We start from the raw sequence: 23,261 nt of genomic DNA, 5'->3' as shown, positions 1-23,261 counted from the left end.
TACACACACACACACAGAGATTTTGGAGGACATGAATTTTTTGAGACTGCTTCATTGCAATCAATAACAAAACAATATAATTCCTTACTCTTTTATGTTAATAATATTAAAAGTTTCATTTAAATCACTGACTTTTGGTAAACAGAAGAAAAATAGTTTTATAAATTAAAACCATATGTAGATATTAATTTATCAGACAGAAATGCAGGTAAATATTATATCTGTGTCTTAAAGCCTGAGCTAAGGATGAACATTTACCATTGTTCTTCCAACTTGGTAATTGTCTGGATCGAGTTTTATCTTCCGGAAGAAATCATGGATATTGTGCTTAGATGGGCTGATCCCTTGTGGCAAAAGAACATGGAAATGGTTCACAAAATCCTGAGAAGGAAAAGAAAAAAGCAACAGCAAGATTTGGTTAGTTATGTCCTGCTGCTTCTTTCTCCCATAAATAACAGATTTGCTCCACCGGCCACATGAAATGGGACCTCTGGAGTGAGCAGAAGGACAGATAACATATTATGCACTGAGAAACACCAAGATTCATCCAACTTTTGTGGCTTGATGGGAAAGACATCAAAGCAGGGACCCAACAAGGTTAAAACATTTTTCAGTGTGGGAGGAGAGGTTCTGCAGGAGCCACAGGGTCATCATGAGCAAAAAAATGCTCCAAATCCCCAGCAAGGGCCACTACGGAAGGCAGATATCAACATCTGCAAAACATCCTTAAGATGCTCCAGCCATTAATGCTGGGAGGATTCAAAGAGTGAAGGAGGTACGAGAGGATAGATCCTCCCAAGCAAGGCTGGGCTCCCTGCTCATGGCAAAAAAATGCTGAGCATTTTTCTTTTTCTAAACAGCTGCTGTGCAGACACACAATGTCTGCCCCAAAGCAGCCACAAGCAGGAAACCAATCAGCACCAGCAAAGCATGAAAGGACCGACATGTACACAAAACCTGGCAAACATATGGAAAAGAAGAAAACAGGAAAAGCTGGCTAACTTCAGCAGTTCAGAGGATGCGTATCATCCTCCTGATGGGACACAGTCAACATGACAGGGCAAACACTGCTCCCAGTAATTCCAGATGCAGAAGAGAACGTGCAAATCAGTTTTAAGCAAAAGGGATCCATGTTGCAAAAAAATACAGGTTTTGTTCAAAAATCATGGTGCAGGGTGCTAGCAGCCCACCCTGAGGTCTAGATTGGCTCATAGGCAGAGAACAACCTGTTACATCCACTGCCTTCCCAGAGCTAGAAATTAATTACCCTGATAAAACAATGAAGCAGCAACACTCAGACAACTCTGCTAATGATGCTGAAGGTGATGGAAGACAAAGCCCTTTGTACTCAACCTGGAAGGAGTATTTGCAGCTGTATCCTGACTGGCGGATGCGCACGGTCTCCAGCATCCCCGTGTAGCGCAGCTGCCGGAGCACCAGGCTGTCGTTGAACCGCAGGGGCAGCTGCAAGGGGAAAACCAGACCAAGGATGAGCAAATATTTCCTTTCACTGAAGCTTTTAAGTGCATGGATGGGTGAAGGGTTCAGCAGATGTAGCACATGTGCACGACACACACATTGTCAGCGATGCTGCAGGAAGGAGGGAATGTGGGTCCCCAGGAACCGAACTAATCCCACTGGGACTGAATCCTGTTTGCTTCTGAGACTTTCAAACAGCTAACTAGAAAAATAAAGCCATAAAAAAAGATTTTTTGAGTTTGAATTGAATAAGACCTCCCAAGGGTATGGTTAACGGGTGAAATTTTGAGCAACTAAATCTCCAATGCAAAAAGCTTCAGCTTTAAATGCCTGGATAAAACTTCGAAGGATTAATCTACAAAGCATCCCTACATTTTGAACAGAGGGTCCTCGGTCCATGACACAATTACATAAAGTCAAATTCAAGAAATATGAGTCAGTGTGATCAATGGAATTTATTCTAAAAGTATCTGCTTTCACTTACTTTATCTTATGGAAGCGTCAGGGTTCAGACCCAGCACAAATAAATTCATGGTTCTATAAATCTCTGTTATGGTTGGTCAGAAGCTTCAAAGGAGTCAAATTCATTTATTAAAGCAAATATATTTTTCATATAAATTAAAATACTATATTTGCATACATGTGTTTCTACAAATATAAGATAAGCCAGTGCAGTTTATCGAGAGTGACACCCAAGTGATAAATCCATGCTTCCCCTTGCCCAAATCTTCTAAATTCAGCTCAATTTGAGGCTTTGTTTCCTATCTAACTCCCTGTAAAAAGGGAAAAAAGATTCCCAAGATGATTTCTAGCAGGATTTAGCTTTCACAGGATGGCATTTACCTTCTCGGCGTTGGATCGGATGCACTTGACAAAATACGGCTCTGCTTGGCCAAGGGTCTCCATCAGTTTGTTGAGGGATGCCTGCAATAGAGGAGAGCCAGGGAAGGGAGAGGAGACCACAGTGGATAATGAAAATCCAAATGTTTAAATTATAAACCAACATAAATTGGAATTAATTTTGAGTAAATGAGAAACATGGGAAATTGTTTTCCCAAATGAGTGTTTTAGCACAAGCAATTTGGCTGATTTTGTCTTTGCCTCCAATGAAGAAACTAAAGAAAAATATAATGCTGGGCTGGATTTTCAGATCTTTGGCTCCCCTGGAACCCAGATTCACATCCACTCCCCAGCACAAGCCTTTTCCAGCCATGAATGGGAACTCCAGGACAAGAATTTACACCTGGCACCAAACAACCACTGTTGTTTTGTTTGTTACGCTCCTACAGTGTTTTTTAAATACAAATCAAATTTTCCTTTATCAAGAGTGACTCCAGGCAGGATTGACTCCTGATTTTTAATTGTGAAAACTTTACTGCTGGCCTAAAAATGAGTTGTTCTTAATGAAAGTTTTGCCAAGGGAAAATTGGGAATTCACAAATATTTTTGAAGCCTGAGACCCTGAACACTTCAGAGTTTGTTTCTAGAGAAGAGTTTCAATGTTGGCATGTTCCTGACTGAAGGATCACTGAGAACTGAGGGATTTCTTGGTTCCATTTCTCTATTTCCCCTTATTTATTCATCCCCATTAAAAGTCTCTCCCACAAAAGTGAATTTACACTGGCATCACTCTACAGCCAGCTGATCCAGTGGGATGTCATGCTGAGCTATCCCTTCACCTTGCAAACCTTTGACTTTTTGGGATGAATCACAAGCTCTTGGAATAAAACCAGGCTGAAAACCAGAGTGTGCTGAGTCCATCACTGCTGGCCAGGCTCCTCAGCCACATTTTTTTGCTTTGTCCTATAAATACTCTGGGTATCTCTAATTGCTGAGCACACTACAAACATGGCATTGGTAAAGTGCTAGAGAGTTGATTACTGCTGGTTTTAATTCAGCTCTTAAAACTCAGCCATGTAAAGGATATTCTGTCACATTTACTATAAGCAGAGCTATAAATTTTGGAATACAGGACTTAATAAACTGGTGTGGTATTACAAAGACGTTTTTTGCCCACAGATCGGCTCACAGGCCTTTTTTTCCTTCTGATCATTTCAAAGACATCTTTATGGGAAGCCTTTCATGTTTAGAAAAACATGAAAATCCTGGATGTTCATTCACATCCAGGATTTTGGAAGGAGCAAGGGATGGATCCCACGCACATGTGATGCAGCTGTGTTATGTACATTAACTTCATGCAAATATCCCTGCTCCTGTCCCAGGGAGCAGCAGGAACGCCATGACGTGGCAGACCTCTGCTGGCATGCTCCTGGTTTTCATAAAATTCTGAAATTACTCATTTTTACACAAAAGAAGCCTATTGGGAGCCTTCAATCAGCAGTGATGCTGCAGCATCCCCCTGTGCCCACACAGGCTAGTGGGAGGGAAAGGGTGCACAAGGGACACAACTGCTTTGTTGGAAGTCCAGCAAGCAGAGTGCTCCCAGTGCTGGGAATGGTGGGAATGGGATGTGCAGGATCCATAGGAGGGGTCAATTCCATTCCCTCGGGGCCATCCTGTGTGAGGCAGATGGTCCAGGCACCCTCTGCCATCTGGTGGTCAGGAATCCACAAAGGACATGTGAGGTCGCTGGATTAACCCCGTACCCATCTCCTTTGTCCCTCTGCCAGCAAAACTTTCCAGCCACCCACTCCTTCACCTGCACTGTACTCAGCCTCTCAGGAACCCTTCCATCCCTGTCTCCAGGGCACCACTTGCATGTGGGTTAAAGGGAAGCTCGACAGTTTTAGATACGGGCGGTTTAGTTTTCCAGAGTGAAAGCCATGCCTGCTCCTGGAGCATGCTCTGAGGCAGCTATTTCCCCTACAGATTACCCTAAGTACAGGGATAGTGGAAATCCACAGGAGATGGAGCAGCTGCAAGGCCAGTGTTGAGGCATTAGCCACAAAGCAGCGTTTCTCTGCAAAAAAAAAAACACGTCAGGAAACATTTGTGTTTCCTGCCTGTGACCCAATTCCATGCACTGCAATTTTATTAGTTTGCTCTTGATTAAAAAAGCAATGCTGCTGCTTTATCCCTCAAAACTATTCTCTTTAACAAGTGCTCACTGAAATGAGGGATCTTTGATTTAAATGTGCTGTGAAAATATACAAAAATATATAAATTTTGCCCCCCAGGGCTTCTCATAGTTTTGTTGGGAGCATAAAGAGGTTTTGGGAAGGCCTTTCACTCCAAGACATCCATGTTTCAACCCCTCCACGGGTATGAATTAAACTCTGTGGGAGTGAATTTTGACCAGAATACCATTAGATTAGACAAGGTTAAATATATAAATTTACAGATGTGCATTCTGCAAATTATATATACACATGTGTGTATGCATGCATTTTTAATTATTTAATCTTACCCACACCTACACACAGAGACTTTCTAAATATAAAGCACATCTCAAAAAAAAAAACCCAAAGCAGTCAAAATTACAAGTCAAAACCAACCCAGACATGCTTAGAACCCAGATTTTAATTGAAAAGCTGCTTTCTATTATTACCACCTGCTCATGCACATGTCTTGTAGCAGTTTCCAAGCCGTGATGCACATACAGAACAATCACACTCAGGTTGGAAAAGACCTTTAAGATCATTGAGTCCAACTGTGAGCCCAGCACTGCCAAGTCCTTGGAGGATTATTTTCCCTGATCCAACCCTAGGGATTGCTGACTGGCACACCCCACTGACAACACAGGATCAATCCCTCCTCTGAATTCCCCTGCTCGCCTGGAGATAATGCAGCAGGATTCTGACTTTTCTGCCCCTATTAAATTCCCATTCTGTCTCAGAACAGATTATGCTGGATGAGAGTAAAAAGACTGCAAAAAATGCGATTTGGGGATTTGGTGGTTTCTGGGTTTGGGGGAGAAAGCACCACAATGTGATTTACCAGAGGACAGGGATGCACCAACATCTCCCCCTGCAGCTCATCCTCATGTCCCACCTTGTTCCACCACATCATCCCCCATGATACTCCTCCACACTCTTTTTTCTCTCTATTTGCACACTTTAAATGCCTGCCAGGTCTCCCAGTTCCCTCAAGCCCTCAGTGGGATTCATGGCCTAAATGCTGCAGGGGATGGGGCAGGACTCTGCCTGGAGCAGGTGATTCCCCTCTCTCCATCAAAGGAAAGGGCTCACCTGGAACTGGGCACTGATGCTGGGGGGTTTTTTCTTCTTATGGAGGTGGAGGAGAGATTTGGTGATGCGGTCATGCAATGTCAGGTTCGTGAGGTGCTTGAGGGACTTCACATCCAGCAAGTGCTGCAGAAAAAGAGAGAATCCACAGAAAATCCAGATATTACCATCACACTGTCTGCTATATCCCTCCTTTACCCTCACAGGGCTTCCTTAGGTGATGTAATCTCAACAGGGATCAACTATGGGATGGCTTCCCCGTGAGGGTGGGGAGGCCCTGGCACAGGGTGCCCAGAGCAGCTGTGGCTGCCCCATCCCTGGAAGTGTCCCAGGCCAGGTTGGATGGGGCTTGGATCACCCTGGTCTAGTGGAAGGTGACCCTGGCCCATTGTAGGGGGTAGAACCAGATGACCTTTAAGGTCCTTTCCAACACAATCCATCCCATGATTCTGTGATTCTCCTCACTGTTAATGAGCAATTTGCTAATTAATTGCATCATTGACTCTGCAGGTGCAAGATGGACATAGAGAGGAATAAAAACAGTGTTTGCTCCTCTGCTGGTGCTCTGCTCCTGACCATGGATGCAGCACCAGTGAAGACCACAAAAAGTCTTCTTCTAGGGACAAGAGATGTCCTGGCATCTCTTGAAATATAATAAATGTAGCCAAGATGGAGGAAAAGTAACAAGGTTGTTGTCTATGAGGTACCAGCTCTCCTGCATCACTTGCTCATTTTAGTTTAGAGATTTAGTTATTAAATTCCACCAGCATGTACATACTCCTTCTCAGAAGGAGGAAAAAAGAGAGCAGCTCCAAGGAAGATGTAAGTGCTCATATCTCTTTCTCCCACCAGAAATCAGGGCTGAAATCCTCTGGGTTAATATTAATTGAAGAGCCCTGAACAGAGCTGAGTTGACAGAAATCTTGGTGTAGACTCAATGGTCTTCTTCATATCCAGCAGCATCACATGACTGTGCTACAGCCTTAACCCACAAACCACAAGGGGGAAAATGCTGCTTCTCACTCACCTTTGGAAGACTGGGTTTAGCTTTGAAGTTCTTATTTCGCCTGGGGAGATAATAAACAGCACAATTAATCCACGGTGCAATTGTGGAATGGAGGAGTTTATGAAACCAGCCCCTCCACATCCCCCTGCACAGCTGCTGCCAGTAGCCAGCACTGAAATGGGGCTGTCCCTGCATACTGCAGACTAAGAGGAATGTATCCAATTAATGGGAATGGAAATAATGGCATGCTGGGAATTTGGGAAGAGCAAAGAAGCCAGGTCACAAAATGATTGACCAGCCTCCTGTTTCCAAACCCCATGCTCATTCCAGACACCCTGAGATGCTCCCTGAACCTTCGAGGAGGCTGCAATGTGAATCATCAACATCACCTGTCCAGATAACTTAGAAAATTTGATATGATGTTAAAAGTGTGACTGCATGTCATGCAGTCACATTACATGCAGCTCTATCTCCAGATTGATGTGACCAGAAGGTTTGTTCCTTCTCTTTCTTCCCTTTGTATGTCATTCCGAATCAATGAGACAAATCAAATCAGACATGTCAAACGTACTGGGGTTGCTTTGACCCAACTGGGAGCCAGCTCCAAGTCTACTTGGCACCCTGAGAGTTTTATATCCTGGCTATTTACATTCCCCTAAGTACCCTTGCTGCTCATTATGCTCCAGATCCCCTCCTGGGTACTGACATGAGGATGCCATGGGCCCTCTCCAGCAGTTTGCTGTTGGTGGCGTTGACGAATATCCCATCTTTGTCCAGGAAGGTGCCAGGGCTGGCCAGCCTGTTGTGCCTCATCCCCATCCGGCCATTCCAGCCAACTGCATAGGCATCCCTGCAACACCAGACACCGTTAGGAAGAGAGAAAAAACACGGTTCTATGAAAAAAACAGGTAATAAAATAACCCATTGGTAGAAAAGGAGCTGCCGGTTTTTTCTTTCCATTGTTCTTTCTCTCCCATGGGATGAGTCCCTGGTGCCAGACAGAACATGAAGCCATCATCTACTAAAGCACCTCTCAAAGATCAAACATTCACAAAAGGAACAAATTAACAGCAGGAGAGCAACAGCTTCCAGCTCTCCCAGACAGAAACCTTGACCCTGCAAATACCTCTAGATACCTTTGGTGGTCTGAAGGATACGAGGCCATGACATCTAGTGCTGACTCTGTCTCCTCAAATTCACACAATCATTCCATTAGGAAAAGAAAAAGCAAATCTAATTTGCAATAAACTCATTATTTGCCACAAAGATGGATGTCAGCCCCAGCTGGATGGATGGGTTGACCCAGAAACACTCTCTGGGACGTGATTATAAATCAGTCACTCAATTTTGTCCCCTCTGCCATGGAGCATAACTGCTATGGTCTCCAGACATACTCACCTGGCTTCAGAAGGGCTAAAGGCAACCAAGAGAGGAACCAAAATCCTCTCTTGGAGGGATGGAAACTGATACTTGACCAAATTACACATCAGGACAAGCAATTTCCAGAGGCAAGGAGATTTCCAGTTGTGTCTGGGAGACATGAAGCCTCTTATGGGCAGCATCCCACCAAAATACTTTTGGCTTGGTGGGTTTTTGCTGGTTTGTTGGGGGTTTTAAATTCTAGTTTTTTTTATCAGCCTTGCAGAAATCATCATACAAAACAAAAGCAATCTAAGGAAGGATGTGTGGGGGCTGCAATGCACCCCCTCCCCCCACCAAATTATCTCAGACAGGAGGAAAAGGAACAGGAGGAGACTCCAGGCTCCAGGTCATGAGGACGCTGAAGGACATGGTGGTTTAAACATGGCCTCAGGCACCGGCCACTTCTGAGCCCTGAGAACAAGGCAGTCCTTTGCCTGATTTGGATGAAAGGCAAATCTCAAGTGCCACATGGAAATTAAAAATTAAAGGATGTAAAGCTGTATGTTCAGCCAGCTCAAAGCCTGGAGCCAGACCCTCAGAGCAACGTCACCTGACTGCCTCATCTAAGCACTTCCCAAATTCCTTCCTGATCCTATTAAATCAGCATTTTGACATGGACCATTATTATAAGGAGGGGTCAATCACAGCAAGGCAAAACCCCTGGCTAAGGACCTGCTTTCTTAAGCACTCTATTTACAGATGGTTAGTAAGAAGCTTGAATATCCAAGTGATCCCTCCTGTTCACCTTTCTTCTCTTTACATCTCAGGTACCATCCACCAAAATCCTCCTGTTTGCAGGTGGAGAAAAAAAAAATCACCAGTTGATGGGAACCACTAAAACATCAGCCACTTTTGGGATGTACAACACCATGAATCCTGGTCAACCTTTCTGGAAAATCCTAGAAACTCGCACGTTGTTTTAAAAAACACAAGAGATAAAATGATAGCACTGTTCGTTATGGACAATTTAGGATGGATATGTTCACATGGAACAGATGCAGGCTTTTAGTATTTCGGGGTCAATCACCTCACCTAGCCCAGCCAGCTGCTTCCAGACCAACACCTGCTCAGACACCCCTGCACATAAAAGTGTCACTAGTGAGCACAAACCAGCAGGATCCCCACCAGCCCAAGTGGTTTTGGTTAAGCATGGCCTGGCCTTCATTTCTCAGCAGCTGGGGAAGGCACTTGGAATGCTCTGCTGAAGCCTGGTTTCCCACCCAGCATGTGCAAACCACCCGTCCACTTTTTTCTGAGATCAGAGGAGAGCACTTGGCTCCCTAAACCCTCCACAGTGACTTCCTGAGTGATGTCATGCCTCAAAATTGCTTTTAGAAACAGGCCTCAGGCTGTCCTGTAGGTTGGATGCACAACCAGACTTATCAGCAACCACATGATCATGAGATGGCTTTGAAGCAATTCCTGTTTAATTTGGAGCCATAAATGGCTTGCCAGTCGATCTGCTGGGAAGCAGCTAATGCCAATCTGTCTTCCAGATGTGTTACCTGGACTCCTGTGCTCACCTCCTCTTGCTCAACAAGTGCCATTTACCTGAAATACCAACATTCAGCAAGGGTGATATGACTCTCCAGATCAAAAGCAGCTACAATGAAAGGGATCAAAATCACCAGCCTGCTCTGAAAGTACAGGCTGGACCTTGGAGATCTAATGAGACTGATTTGTGCTTCCAGAAGGAAGGGGCAAAGGTGACATTTGGGGATCCATTACTGATGATGCCCAAGGGAAGTGAAGATCACAGACCATGCTATTGAGACATCACAGGAGGAGGAACACAGGAGTTAGGATTACTCCAAAAGCACTTTTTTCTGTAAATAAAGACTCAGATTGAGGCTGCTGGTAGGACACAGCTGCTAAGGATGAGGAAGAAAAACACAGTTCCTAAATTCTGGCTCTTTAGGCTGACTTGTCTGCTGTGCTGGCATGGGCTAAGCCACATAACCAGAGCTGACCACACACTGAACTCCACAGTAAATAAACATATCCTCCTCCTTGCCTGGGTCAGGAGGAGTTTCTCTGCCTTTACAATGTCCCTTTGCTGAGATAATAATATTTTTGGATACGAAAATATTGGCAGCCCCAGCTCCCACACTGAAGTGCCTCCAAAGCTGGAGTTGGGCAGTCAAGAAAAGCTCCGTCCCAGTTCAGGGATGCTCCTCAGTGCCAAAGGTTGGATAAAGAAACTGCAGGAATCCTCTTATCTCCAAGGGAAGATCTCCAAAGGGACAAAGTTTCATGTTACGTTATCCTGAGGGAAACTTGCACAATCAGAGGTGCTGGAAACAGGGAATGTCACCTCTGGAGACACCAACCTTCCCTGCTTTGAGCGTTACCAAGGACTGCCTGTCATCACAACCCAACCCACCAGAGCCCCAGCAGCTGCAGCATTATGAGAAAGGAAAGGAGGGTGCCAAAGACTGAGGTGAGGACAGCCAGGGTTGCATCATCTTCCTAGGAAAGACTGGCATTGCTTGTACCACCTGGATTTCTGCTCAAATCTAAGAAGTGGCACAAATTTATGAATTCAATCCCACCATTTTAGGTAAATTCCATGCCCTCTAACCACTGAAATGGACTTGTAATGATGTGAGAACATTCAGTTCTCCTTTAGTAGGGTGCCACTGCCTCTCTTAAAGGGGAGGAATTCAGAAGGACATTCTATTCTTGATGGCACTCAAGAGAGCACATGGTGAGCAAAACCAGGCAGAAGAAGCCACTTTTCTTCCCCTAGAAAAAAAGGAACCATGTATATCTAATTTTTGTTGTGGCCATTTGGCATTAAAGCCATTAAAAACAAGCCTTCACAATATCCTTGAAGGGTATTTAATTTTGTGTGGAAGGGAAGCCACTGAGATGCAAGGACAGATTTAATGGGCACATTTCAGGAGACAGACTCGGACTCCTCTTGACTTGTTCTGGGCTTCTCATTAAGCTCAGAGCAGCCATAAAGACACACCTGGATATCTGCAGCTCCAAGCAGAGGTTGTAGGAGCTCAGGGTGCTCCTATCACTTCCTTCACCAGCACATACCTGCTCAGAAGCAAGCAGAGAGGCACTGCACACCTTTAGAGGGGTATTGGGAAAATCAGACCACCTGGGATGTGTGGAGGGATAGCACAAGAATAGCTGAGAAAAGGATCAGTGCCCAGACATGCCTTGGATATGAAGACTTTGGCTTCACAAGCAAGTTAATTCTGGAATGGGGATGAAGAAGGCTTTGCAGAAGAGACACAGATCCATATCTCAAGTGTAGACCTGAGTTTCATTCAGTAGCTGCTTAAGTAGTCAGAAACTTCAAGGAAGGATATAAAAATGTACATAAAATCTGTAAAAATCAATCAAATTTGAAGCAAATGTACTTTTATCCCTCCCTGAAAACAAGCAAGCATTTGGCAAAGTACCATTTCAAATTCCATTACTTGCCATTCCAGGGTGCCTGGAGGTACCACATGCTGTATTGCAGTTCTGCACCCAAACCTGTCCTCCTTAAATGACTACTTCCTTGATATTGGCACATTCATTAATTTTTAAAGCTTCTTAAACACCCTCATACACCCACCACCACCAACTGCTGCCTTTGACACAGAGAAATTGCTTTTCTTGCCTGCTGTTTAGTCAGGAAAGGTGTTTAGATTCGATCACACAGCAGAGAAAGAAGGAAGAGAAGGTAAGATTGATAAGCAAGATGGGGAAAATGTCAATACAGTCATTTTTAGGTAAAGACAGTGCTCTCCCCTCCCATATCCCTGGCCATGCCAAGGTAAAAGCAGGAGCCTTACCGTGGGCTCCTCTCGTTGATGGTGTTGACTCCCTGGAGGTCTGAGAGCGGCGTCCGCGGGCTCTTCCGAGTGATACCTGGAGCAGCACATGAGGAAGACGTTTCCAACTGGCTCCTACCCAAGAGACAATTAGCAGAGCCATCCCCACAGACAATTAGCAGAGCCATAGCTGAGGCCTGACTCTGGTGAGGAGCAGCGTGGACGTGTCCTGGCACATGCCGGGCACAGCCGGGTGCCAGGGATGCCATCGCTCCCCAGTCCCACCTCCCTGCCAGAGTCATCACCCGTGTGAGTAACACTGTTTGCTCCAGCCTCTAATTCCTCTCCCACACACACATGGGATGTTTTAGGGACGTGCTGTCCCAGCTAGCAAATGGGGTGAGGGAAGGAGATGATGGGGACAAGCAGCCACTCATGTCTAAGAGATTCCCCAGCTTCCCACTGCGCATGGGATAACCCAGCTGCATGGGCAAAACACTTGGACATAATTAGAATGCTTGGAAAAATAGTCATTTATTCCTTAGACACTTCTCTCTCTCCCTCCAAATATATGGACATGTGCAGCAAATAGTAAATGCTTTATTCACTATTTTTTAAATGCTTGATTGCCTATTGAGCCTATATACTTTGATACCTGGAAAAATTTATTTGTAATAAAATATATCTAATAAAACAATATATTAAATAAAGTATCTATTTTGTATTCAGCCAATAAAGCTGCCATACATGGTTACAGTAGCAGCTGTTATCTTCCCTGAAGTGGAAATGTTTTGTAACCAAAGCACTTAGGAAGACAGGAGACAATTATTGTAGACAACAAAACACTTCGAGTCACCAAACCACAAAAATATAAAGATCTGATAATGTGCAGTTTGACATGAAAACAGCTGAGTAATTTTGTAACTGTCTCAAAATCACTGCTGTGAGACAGGAAAAATCACAGCTCTCACCTCAGCATGGGAAAAATGTGTTTTATTCCACCCTGAGACATCTACAGTGGGGAAAAAAGGGAAAAAAAAAAAAGCTATCTAAAAAGATAAAAGTCTAAACTATGGTCTGTAGTAGGACAGGAGGAAGCGATGGCATATCCCCTCCTCCCCATATTTATAATTCCACTATTTCATGCAGCCCAGCTGCTGAGCTAAAAGGTGTCCTGACAATTTTTTATTCTGAAAGATGAACACAAAGCAAATATACTGAGACCTGAGCTCGTCCTGCTGTTCTGAGTCTGGAATTCCTGAGGAGAAGATGAATTCCTACCAAAAACATCCCTTTAACAGGACATTTACCGCCCTACTTGCCCTGTTAAGGTGCTGTAACAGCTCATCTTGAAGCTGAACACGAGAATCTGTTCATCTTGAATTGGGCAGGAGAAAAGGCTGCTGGTCCACCTGCTCAAGTTTTTGCATCTAAAGGTGCCCAAATATTCTGGAAATGTCAACAAAGTAAAATTTGAGGGTGTGCTGTCCCTTTGGCCCTGCGTGTATCTTTGTGCTCCAAGGCAGGACCAACCAAATCACTCCTGCTGAGAAGGTTTGGCATCTCCAGCTTTTGGAAAGCAAGGCAGATGCATTTTGGAATGCATCTGAGTGCTTAACAATTCCCAAGCTCAAAACTCTTTTCAATCCCTCTTTTTGCCATTTAAGCCAGTTTTGAGTTACATTTCTTGTCCTAGGAGTGTTCTTGTACCTCCTTCGAGACTGGCATTTCTGTGTCCAAACTCCTGATTTAGAGCACAGAAACTGAATTGCAAATAGGGAAAAATCGGAATAACCAGGAATCTGCTTAAAATGTTGCATTAGTACTTTGTATAGCTAGTTTTAGACTAAGAAAGCACCTAATGTCTAGCTGCATCTATTTTTAATATAGATAAAATTAATATATTTTAATATGCCTAGGTACTTCCCTGGTAAGGCCCAGAAGGCTTTTCTTATCTAAAGGAGTCCATGAAAAATGGGATTTCACTGGTATTTCCAAGATTTTATTAATGCCTACCCTTATTTTTGGAGCAAAATTTGTCTTCCTACCCTTCTGTCAGACTCAGACACAGCCTGATGTGGTTTACACTTCAGGAAGAAAATTATCCTGATTTTTGACGCATATTCCCTTTCCTTCAGCAGGAGTGTTTCGGAAAGACGGACTGATTTACCTAACAGGTCTTTGTCCTGGTTGAGAAGAGTTTTGGATAAGCCCTGTCTACTCCCTGTGGATGAATGCCAACCAGCAGACCTCCAGTCCTGAATCAGAGGTGTCTGAACCCAGTGCCTTGCTCTGGAGGAACTGGTGGTATAGGGTTAGGGAAGGGTGACCAGCTGGTTCTGAAAACTGAATACCAAGGGACCTACAGGGAATCTCGATAGACCAATTTGAAAGAAACCAATTTGTTTTCTCTCTTTGTTCAGAACTAATTTCACAGTTCAAGACAAGGAGCTGACCTTGGTTCCTGTCTCAAAGCTGATGTGGATGTCTAACCTCATCTGATTTGTGGGAAAAGCTGAGTCCCCAGGGCCAGGCTCGCCTGTAGGGCCCAAAACCTGATGGATTCTGAACCAGAATGTTCCACACGCTCCAAGCCCACTTCAGCTTGCCAAGGCTGGGAGCCTGGGGAAGCAGGAGCACACCCCTGGGAAGATGGAAAGGACCTCTAAATGCAGAACATGAATTACTTGTTTGCCTGGTCAGATGCTAATTCACAAACTGTGCCAATATTCTTCTTAGACCCACTCGTTGGATTTATCCTAAGAGTTCCCAGATTGTGTGGACTTATCTATATTAGTGAGGTTTTGAGCTCAACAATGAGCTCAACTTCCTGCTTCCCACTAAATTAAAGCTCTAAGTATCTCTTGAGTTGTATGAATTTCCTCTTTACCACCTAAGGAACTGCAAACTAAACCCCCCAAAATCTCCCATATTGCTGATTCAACTTAAAAATTAAATTGATTCGTTAATTGCAAGTAAAATTACTCTGCTGATAACTATCTTCCTTTCCAATGGTTTCTTAGTAGTATCAGTATGGTCACTTGGCACAACACCTCTTAATAAAATCTAAAGTCAAGTAAAATTTAGTATCACTCCTTCATATTTTCCTATAGCAATGTTGGGAACTTGTAGAGGAAAATAATGTAGTTAAATTAAGAATGAAAGCCTAAAATTAAGACCTAAATCACCACTGCTCCCTCAACCCCACATGCTGCAGGAAGCACAGACAACTGACAGGAGGGTTCTAACAGGAAAACCATATTTATGAAGATTTAACATGCACCTACTGTACTTACTGTGCTCAGCTCTACAGAAAAATGATAGTTTCCACTTACACCTGAATTTCATGAAGTTTAAGCAAGTTGGGCTGAGGCTTTGCCCAAGCAGAGCAGCACTATTTCTGTCAACTTTAACACGCAACATGAATGAAGAGAAATGGTAGGAAAATAATATATCTAAACATCAGAGCACCAAATATCTATTTAAATATAAAAATAAAATAGAAATAAAAATAAAAATAAAATAGTGCAGGCAAGAGTGTCCATGTTGTCATGCAGGATGAGTTTATTACGTGACAGAGGAGTGAAGATGAAGAAATGGAGACCAAGTGCATCATCCCATAAAATAACATTGACAATGCCTCTGTTTTAAGTAAAAGCCCTGGGAGACAATGTTTTCACTGGATTTTCTGAAGTCCAATGAAATCCAAATTAAGTTGAATTCCAGCTGTACCAGCTTTGTATCAGGAATTCTCTTTATTCATGTCAGTGAGTAAACGGGAAAATTGCCAACAAAACGATTTTTGCAAGATCTCAAGAGATATGGGTTTGCTTTTAATTTGACTCTTCCAGCTCTGCCTAATCCTTTCCCAATAGGTTCAAAACTGCTCTGAAGCAGCTGGTTTGATCATGGAGGGCTCCTCAGGCACTGTGTTTTTATCCTTTCTACATGGAATGCACCTGGTTCCCATTTCTGGACGTGTGAGTGTGGTATCAGAGGGGAGGGCGGGTGGTGGAGCCTTACTGTACTTCTCTTCCTTGCACCTCTGCAGGATCTCTAAGCTCCTCTGATGAACTGGGTGGTGGAGAAAGCTAAAACTATCCACACTTTTCAAAACCGCACATGGCACTGCATCATCATGCCCTTGGGAAGCAAAATAAAAACAAACAAAAAAAAAAAATGGAGAGAAGAGAAAGATTTTATAAGCAGAAGTCAGGAGAGGGGAAGGAACAAGCCCAAAGGAGCTCGAGGGTCACAGGTTTTTGTGCTCAACACAATTTAACTGTGGTTTCCTCCACACGGCACTGTGGCATGGAAGCAGTGGGCTGGACCACGTCCCAGTCCCAATTATAAACCTCATTAGACAGAGCATAAATAATAATCACTCCAAGATTATTTGGGCAAAAAGAGGATTATTAGATAAATATTTCCTTTTATTAACTTATTTTTAAAATCCTTTCTGTGCCTCCACCCAGTGTTGCCTGCAAATCCCTGTGCAGATGCTCCGTGACAGAACCACCTGGAATTCGCATCATGCATCCCAGTGCTACATTTTGCTCAGATTCTGGCAATTAAAAGGAAAAATGTAAATTATTTGCATTAAGCACCATTTCCATATTCCCCGAGGGCAGAGAACACAGAATCTGGAGTTTGGCAGACTCCGTGTTTGAGGTTTGATAGGTCTGAGTTGGAAGAAACCATCAATGTGTGGCCAAGAGGACTTCTGATGGCCCAGCTGTGAGCACAGGGTGGAGGAGAAGTGACACCAGTGACAATGTGATAACACATTGCATCTCTCTGTCATTGTTGGCCAAGTCCAGGATGTGCCACACTCCCAGTGAGGCGTGGGGAGGTCACCAGGGAGTCACTTTGTGCCAGCATCTATGGGAGCATTTCATATCAACACATAAAACCATCGGACAGGATTGATCTGAATTTTCCACAGGAGCACTGTCAAGGGGCATCTTCCTCACCTTAACAACAGTGACACCTCAAACACCAAGCTTTTGATTGCTGTCACCTTTATTTGGCAAGTACAAACTTTTTTATTGATTATTTTGATGGCAGTGTTTTTTTGGTGATCAGCTTTAGGAATAAATCTGCAGAAGCCAGTGGGATTACTTTTAAGCAGGAATTACCCAAGGAGAAACCCTTGTTGGCTAAATTCAACTGCAGAGCCCATCAAGGGCAGGCACAGCCTCAAGGCCACAAAACCTTCATCAGAGCAAGGATTTAGGTCCAGCAAAACCAAGGCTCTGCAGCCTAGTTTGTATGAATAGCACCATTTTTTCCATTAAGTTTTTGCCATGAATTAGAGGGTTTCACATAATCAATGTGTATTGATGACAGCAAAAAAAGTCAATCAGCCAATTTTCTTTCCTAAAAAGCTTGACAGTGTTCCTTTAATCCAAGTTCACAAACAAATTCAGTTCTAACATGCAGTTCTATTGGACCATTTCAATCCTCATTGATAAACTTAGTAATAAAAAGAATTAAAAATCAAATTATTGAAGAGTTGCATCCTTCAGCTTAAGTGCAGCTTTTTGATCCTGGTATCTTTCATTCAAGGAGCGCTGGCAGCACCCTAAAAAGCATCACTCAGGCAGAAACACAAAGGTAGCAAAGAAAATTCAGTGACACCACTTTGCTGCTCTTCATCTTCAAGTTAACGAGGACAATCACACAACCACCAAAAGCTGCACTAGGAGGGTATCAGAAGCACAAAAAAAGAAGAATCCCCAAAGCCAGCAAGAAAAAATGCTGATTATCCTTCCAGAAGCATCTGCTTGGCATGGAGGAGACAGCCAAAAGGATGATGTGGAAAGGAAGCAAAGCAAAATTTTGCAGAGCTGCTTAGATGTAAGCCAGGGATTTTTCCAGAAAACCCCTGTTGGGTATTGCAAGCATAAAAGCACAAGAGATCCAGTTGGGGTTCAGACAAAGAATGCAAAGAACCTTTAGTTAAAAGAAGCAAGTTTGGGATATCTCCCTGCTCCCTCACTTTACCTGCCTGATGGATGGGGAAAGGACCTCAGAAACCAAAAATGGGCAGCACATCTTGAAAAAAGATCTGTACAAATAATAATATCTGTACAAAAAACACACTAAGTGTGTACATATGGATGACTGTGTGAGAGAGGTTTTTCTTACTCTTTGTTACTTTTCTTACATCATTTTGTCAGCAGCTCCACATCTCTTGGCAGGCAGATGCTTCAAATCAGGCAAATTAAAACCATCAAGGTTTGATAAAAACCAAAATAAACCTCAAACGTGCTGCCTTTGGTTCTCTGCTTCTATCTATCAAGATGGGAGAATTTGAGTGATACTTTGATAACTCACAAATGTTTTCTGCCATAAAGGCAAAGCATCAATCTGGGGCTTTTCTGCACTATTTTGGAGAGGGAAGGGAATTCCAGCACCTAGCAGTGGATGCATCATATTACACCAGCCCGTCGCACTGTCCTGACACTGCCTGAGCCTTCTGCCCATGTCTACCTCTTCCACAGCCACCTGCTTTGGTGACAGATTTTGGAGGAGGACAATGGAACAGGGGATGGGTGTAAAGTCACACTAGCAAAAACACAATTAAACCCTGCTACTGATTTCACCTTGCTAAGTGTGACCTGGGCAAAATCAGAATCCCAGGACGGTTTTGAGTTGGAAAGGACCTTAAAAATCATCCAGCCCCACCCCCTGCCACAGGCAGGCACACCTTCCACTACAGGTTGCTCCAAGGCCTGTCCAACCTGGGTGGTCATGCTTGGACATGGTGGGCAGTTCTCCAAAGAGGGCAAGGACAGTGATCCCAGCTCTGCCATTGCTTGTAGGTTAAGTTTTTCCCACAGATAAGGTGTACCTCAGCATGGAATTTAGATTTAGGTAATCATCTCCCAGCAGCGTTGCCTGTAAAATGGAGACTTTCTCATAACTTTTCCCCAATTTGATGCACATAGAAGTTCAGGGTATAAATGATCTGAGCGTTGTTGCTAAGTTTAAGACAAACCTTATCTGGCTTTCTGAGGGGTTTGTTTTTCCTTTGACTCAAAACCCAGAGTGAACAAAGCACAACGCCATTTGAATATAGGCTAAAGGACATGGACAAATAATGGAGCAGCACCATGAAAAGGTTTAGAAATTCAGCCATCACCAATTAATTTTGGTATGGAAAGAGAAGGCGATACAAGAATTGAGTCTCAGAATTGTCTCAAGACCTCCTGGTCTCATCCAGTTACATATATATATATATATATATATATATATCTAAAATCATATCTATATATTGATACAGATATATATAGAAAGAGAAATATAAGCAAAACTCTGGACTGAAAAGCAGGAGTGAGGAGACAAGCACAGCAGTGTGCAGGACCAGTTGGCAGAGACACAGAAAGCGAAGCAGGGCTTGAAATCAGCTCTTACTTCCTGAGACTGAATGATTTTTTCTTGTCTTCTGGATTACCACATTTAAGTTCAGCCTGGGGTTTATGCAAGATGAAAATGCAAAGATGGATTTTGGAAGCCATCTCTTTGGAGTGGCTTTCCCCCAAAGCCAAACATCTTTGCCATCTCTGTGTTTGGTTACTCTGTCCAAAAACACTGCCTTGATGTGCCACACAGACCCAGGCTCATGAGTCAGCTCTTCTCTTACACTGCATCCGGGAGGTGGCAGAGGAAGAACCTCAAGACCTGACAGTTGATTTTTTGCCTCCTGCTCTTCTTGGAATTTGCTCCCAAGAAAATGATTCTTTCTGCTTGAACAGTTGCCACTCTATGCTCCTTGTCCCAGGCTCCCTCACTCTCCACCATGCAAATCTCACTGATTACAAAGTAATTCATGGTGAGGCTCTGCCTTTAATTTTATCCCTGCTGAGGCTCTAATTCTATCACGGATTTCAAGCCCTCTTGTGCCCAGAAATGAACAGCAATAGCTTGTACCCGTCTTTCCGAAATTGCTTTATGCTGAGAAATGGCCTAAAAGCACAGCCAGGTCTTGCCTGCCACAGCATGATGATGCACCATCACTTTCCTTTAATTTAATGCCCCTGTGATCCGTGGTTCTGGATGACTGCAAAGCCATGAATTTTGCTAGACAAGAGACATGCTCTCCTGCAGCTGAAAGGGTGAACAGCTTGGAAAATCATAGGAAGATTTATTGCTTTTTTTTGTTTCCAGATGTAACTAACAGTTCAAGAATTATTACAAAAATAATTTGCCTTCTTTGCTGGCTAATTTGTATGTCTCCGTTCGAATGACTTGTATTTTTCTATCCATGCATCCTACAATAATGAAAAATTAAAGCAGCAGTAAAATGAAAATATTTCCTTAGGATACATTAAAATCAAATGTACCTTTAAATGTGACCTCTGAAAAAAATTTACCTGTTAATTCAACAAATTTTCTAATAGATTCGTAACTCCTAATAAGTCAGTCTACTTAAAACAGGATAGTAACACGTTAGACCCAAATTGCTGTTGAAAAACAGGCTCCAGGAGCAGGTGACGGACGTACCAGTTTTCTTCTCCACGTATCGTTTTCCAGCCTCCCTAAACGCAACCATGGCCCTGAAAAAGGCTCTGAGGACGGCCCAGCGGAACACAGCCACGGGGTCGATCCCGATCATCCCGCAGATGAAGGCGTTCTTGCTGCTCCGCAGGAGAGCCACGATGTCCGGGCGCATGTGATCCGTGTTCTTCTCCCGGAAATCCTAGGGGAGGAAGGAGGAGGAGAGAGGAAAATAAATAATATCTGCGTGATACTCCAGGTAGGATTTTCCAGGCTATCTCTGGGCCAGCACAATTATTGAATCCTGTTTATTTTTTCTCTCCTGCTCCCATATTTGATACTTCTTTATGATCATCATCTCTGGTGCTTAAAATGTTCATTTATTGCATCTCAAACATGATGAGAGATTTGCAGCTGCAAATCCCAAGGCTATTTCTCACACAGGAGAAATGGCTTATCTGGTCACTGGAATTCCTTCTGCTAATAACTGGCATGAATAGAAATGGGGCCAACTCTGTAATCATTCACATGGGATTCCAGAAAGTACCTGTAGCAGTGGGATGTGGAGACCTAAGCACACATAACGTGTAATAAAAGTGGCTAATGATGAGGAAGAGGAAAACACTGGGTTTTCTACACAAGCCAAGTCCAGAAAGGCCACCAGACACCCAATTCCAACTCATTGTTGGGGTGTAGCACTGAACTCACTGCGCTTCCCTAAATTCTTCCCAAAATGCCCACGTGAAGGAGAACAGGAAGACCCCATTTCTACTACCTTTTCATTTCTCCAAACACTTCTCTCCTGACCCTCCCACCTTCTTGGGCCAAGTCCTCTCCAAAACATCTCTGTGGAGCCTCTGGGGCTTTCCTTCCCAATCCCAGATTTAGATGAAAGCAACTGCTGGGGAACAGCTGGGTGACAGACCTTGACTCCGTACTTCACTTTGCCCGCGTAGTGTTTGATGATGAAAGCTGGCTCCATCACCGCTGGGAATTCAATGTAGGAGTTCCCTTCATGTTGACGCTTGAATTTATCCAGCAGTGTCTGGTTTGTGGCTTGAGGAAAACTGAGTGGAGAGAATTGAAAGGAAGAAGCTGCAAACCTAACAGGAAAACTTTTCCACTTCTTTCATGTCCACGAAAGGGAAAACAGAGACATTCTGAGTAGAGAAAGCCAACCCTCCATCCTCAAACTTCATGGAAATCTGCAGCATGGAGCTGTATTTCACAACTCTATCCAATTTAAGTTGTTTTATCCCAGTACAATATCACTGGGAGAGCATTGCTACTGGTCTCCTGTCAACGAGACAAGAAGTGGGGGAGAAACTTGCAAGGCAAATGGTAGGAGCAGACCTTGTGCCCATGGCCACATGGATCTGAGGTGACCTCAGCAAGACCACCTGGCCTTTCCCTGCCTTTCACATTGAGGAAACTGGCACGAGCATCTGATGGGAGAACTGTCCTGCTCCAAAGTTTCCACACCAAGGCAGCCCCAGAAGCCACATGTTCCCCCAGGAACTTCTCCTGAGACAGATGGATGCAACCAAGGATGCAAATCTGAGCTAAGTCCCTGATGCCCAGGAAACCCTGTGGAAATGCAGCCCCTATGGACAAGTGCCCTCACTTCACTCTGGTTCAGTTTTTTACCAGTAAATTGCTAAATCCACCTTATATCTCAGTAACAGCACCTACACATCCTGCTTTGACTCATGCACTTGGGTTCAGCACCTTCACATTGTCACACGCCAAGAGACAGGGAAAGAAATGAAGAGAGAAGCAAAGGAAACCTTTTCCCTTCCCTTTAATGGAAGAGATTCTTGAAAGTAATTTTAATTATTATTTTTTAAGGCTTTTTGCTCAGCTGGCTGATTGTCCAACTCTGTGTGTTGCCACCTCAAAAACAACACTAGAAACACCAATCAGGCCAGTGAGATATTAACACCTTTCTGGGAAGTTGTTGTTTTTTTTTTTTTCAGAAAACTGAAGGATAAACACATTTCAACTGAAAAACAAATCTCATTTCCAAAGCCAGCATTTTCCTACTCACTTGCTTTCCTCATCCAGCAGATGGAGCAGCCCCGTTGGCTTCTTGCTGATCAGGTTGATGCAGCTGGAGTTGTCTATGTAGTCGATGTTGTGCCAGCTAATTCCTTCTGCTCTATATTCCTCCTGAAAAAAAATCAAAACCACAGATGACATAATGATGATTTGGTGCAAGCAAAAATAAAACACAAAATCCAAAGGTTTTTGTGGAAACTGATACACCGTTTACCAAAACAGACATCTCTCCTGTAAATATTCCATTAATGCTTTCTGTGATTCAAAAAAAAAAAAAAAAAAAAAAGGATAAAGAACCTCTGGAACAACCTGAAACAAAGCAAACCACAGAGCATTTCCCAATTTCAGATGAACCAGATGTTTGTTCAGACACAGGTGGCTGTGTGGGAGTCCAAGCCTGCCAAGGACATCCAGCATGTGCAGACTCCCCCTTTCCTTTTCCTGGACTGCTTCTAAATCACAGCACAGTTTGGGTTGGAAGAGACCTTAAAGCTCTTCTCATTCCACCCCCTGCCATGGACAGCAACAACTTCCACCAGCCCAGGTTGCTCCAAGCCTCATCCAGCCTGGCCTTGAACACTTCCAGGGATGGGGCAGCCACATCTAACCCTGCCCTCTGGCAGTGGGAGCCATTCCCTGTGTCCTGTTCCTCCATCCCTTGTCCCCAGTCCCTCTCCAGCTCTCCTGGAGCTCCTTCAGGCCCTGGCAGGGGCTCTGAGCTCTCCCTGGAGCCTTCTCTTGTCCAGGTGAGCACCCCCAGCTCTCCCAGCCTGGCTCCAGAGCAGAGGGGCTCCACCCTCAGAGCAGCTCCCTGGCCTCCTCTGGCCTCTCTCCAGGAGCTCTGTATCTTTCTGATGTTGGATCCAGGGCTGA

The 23,261-nt window shown here is 43.9% G+C and overlaps 1 protein-coding gene across 10 annotated transcripts in view; it reads right to left on the bottom strand.

Moving 5' to 3' along the window:
- MYO9A (myosin IXA) overlaps positions 1 to 23,261 on the bottom strand; it is a 172,894-nt gene that overhangs the window by 24,745 nt on the left and 124,888 nt on the right. For 9 of the 10 annotated variants that reach the window (XM_085588568.1, XM_085588569.1, XM_085588565.1 and 6 more), the window contains 11 exons: positions 22,378 to 22,499; positions 21,256 to 21,397; positions 20,337 to 20,532; positions 15,852 to 15,971; positions 11,850 to 11,925; positions 7,337 to 7,480; positions 6,652 to 6,691; positions 5,628 to 5,750; positions 2,323 to 2,403; positions 1,354 to 1,464; positions 259 to 381 (listed from right to left, as the gene is read on the bottom strand). In XM_085588568.1, coding sequence (XP_085444694.1) covers positions 259 to 381; positions 1,354 to 1,464; positions 2,323 to 2,403; positions 5,628 to 5,750; positions 6,652 to 6,691; positions 7,337 to 7,480; positions 11,850 to 11,925; positions 15,852 to 15,971; positions 20,337 to 20,532; positions 21,256 to 21,397; positions 22,378 to 22,499 — 1,278 coding nt within the window. The remainder of the gene's footprint in view (positions 1 to 258; positions 382 to 1,353; positions 1,465 to 2,322; positions 2,404 to 5,627; positions 5,751 to 6,651; positions 6,692 to 7,336; positions 7,481 to 11,849; positions 11,926 to 15,851; positions 15,972 to 20,336; positions 20,533 to 21,255; positions 21,398 to 22,377; positions 22,500 to 23,261) is intronic. The other variant, XM_085588572.1, reaches the window with a different exon arrangement.

This window comes from Lonchura striata, chromosome 10, assembly GCF_050655825.1.
Source record: "Lonchura striata isolate lonStrDom1 chromosome 10, ASM5065582v1, whole genome shotgun sequence".
NCBI classification, from domain to species: domain Eukaryota; kingdom Metazoa; phylum Chordata; class Aves; order Passeriformes; family Estrildidae; genus Lonchura; species Lonchura striata.
Note: the sequence above shows the minus strand (reverse complement) of the source record. Positions and strands in the feature narration are given on the sequence as shown.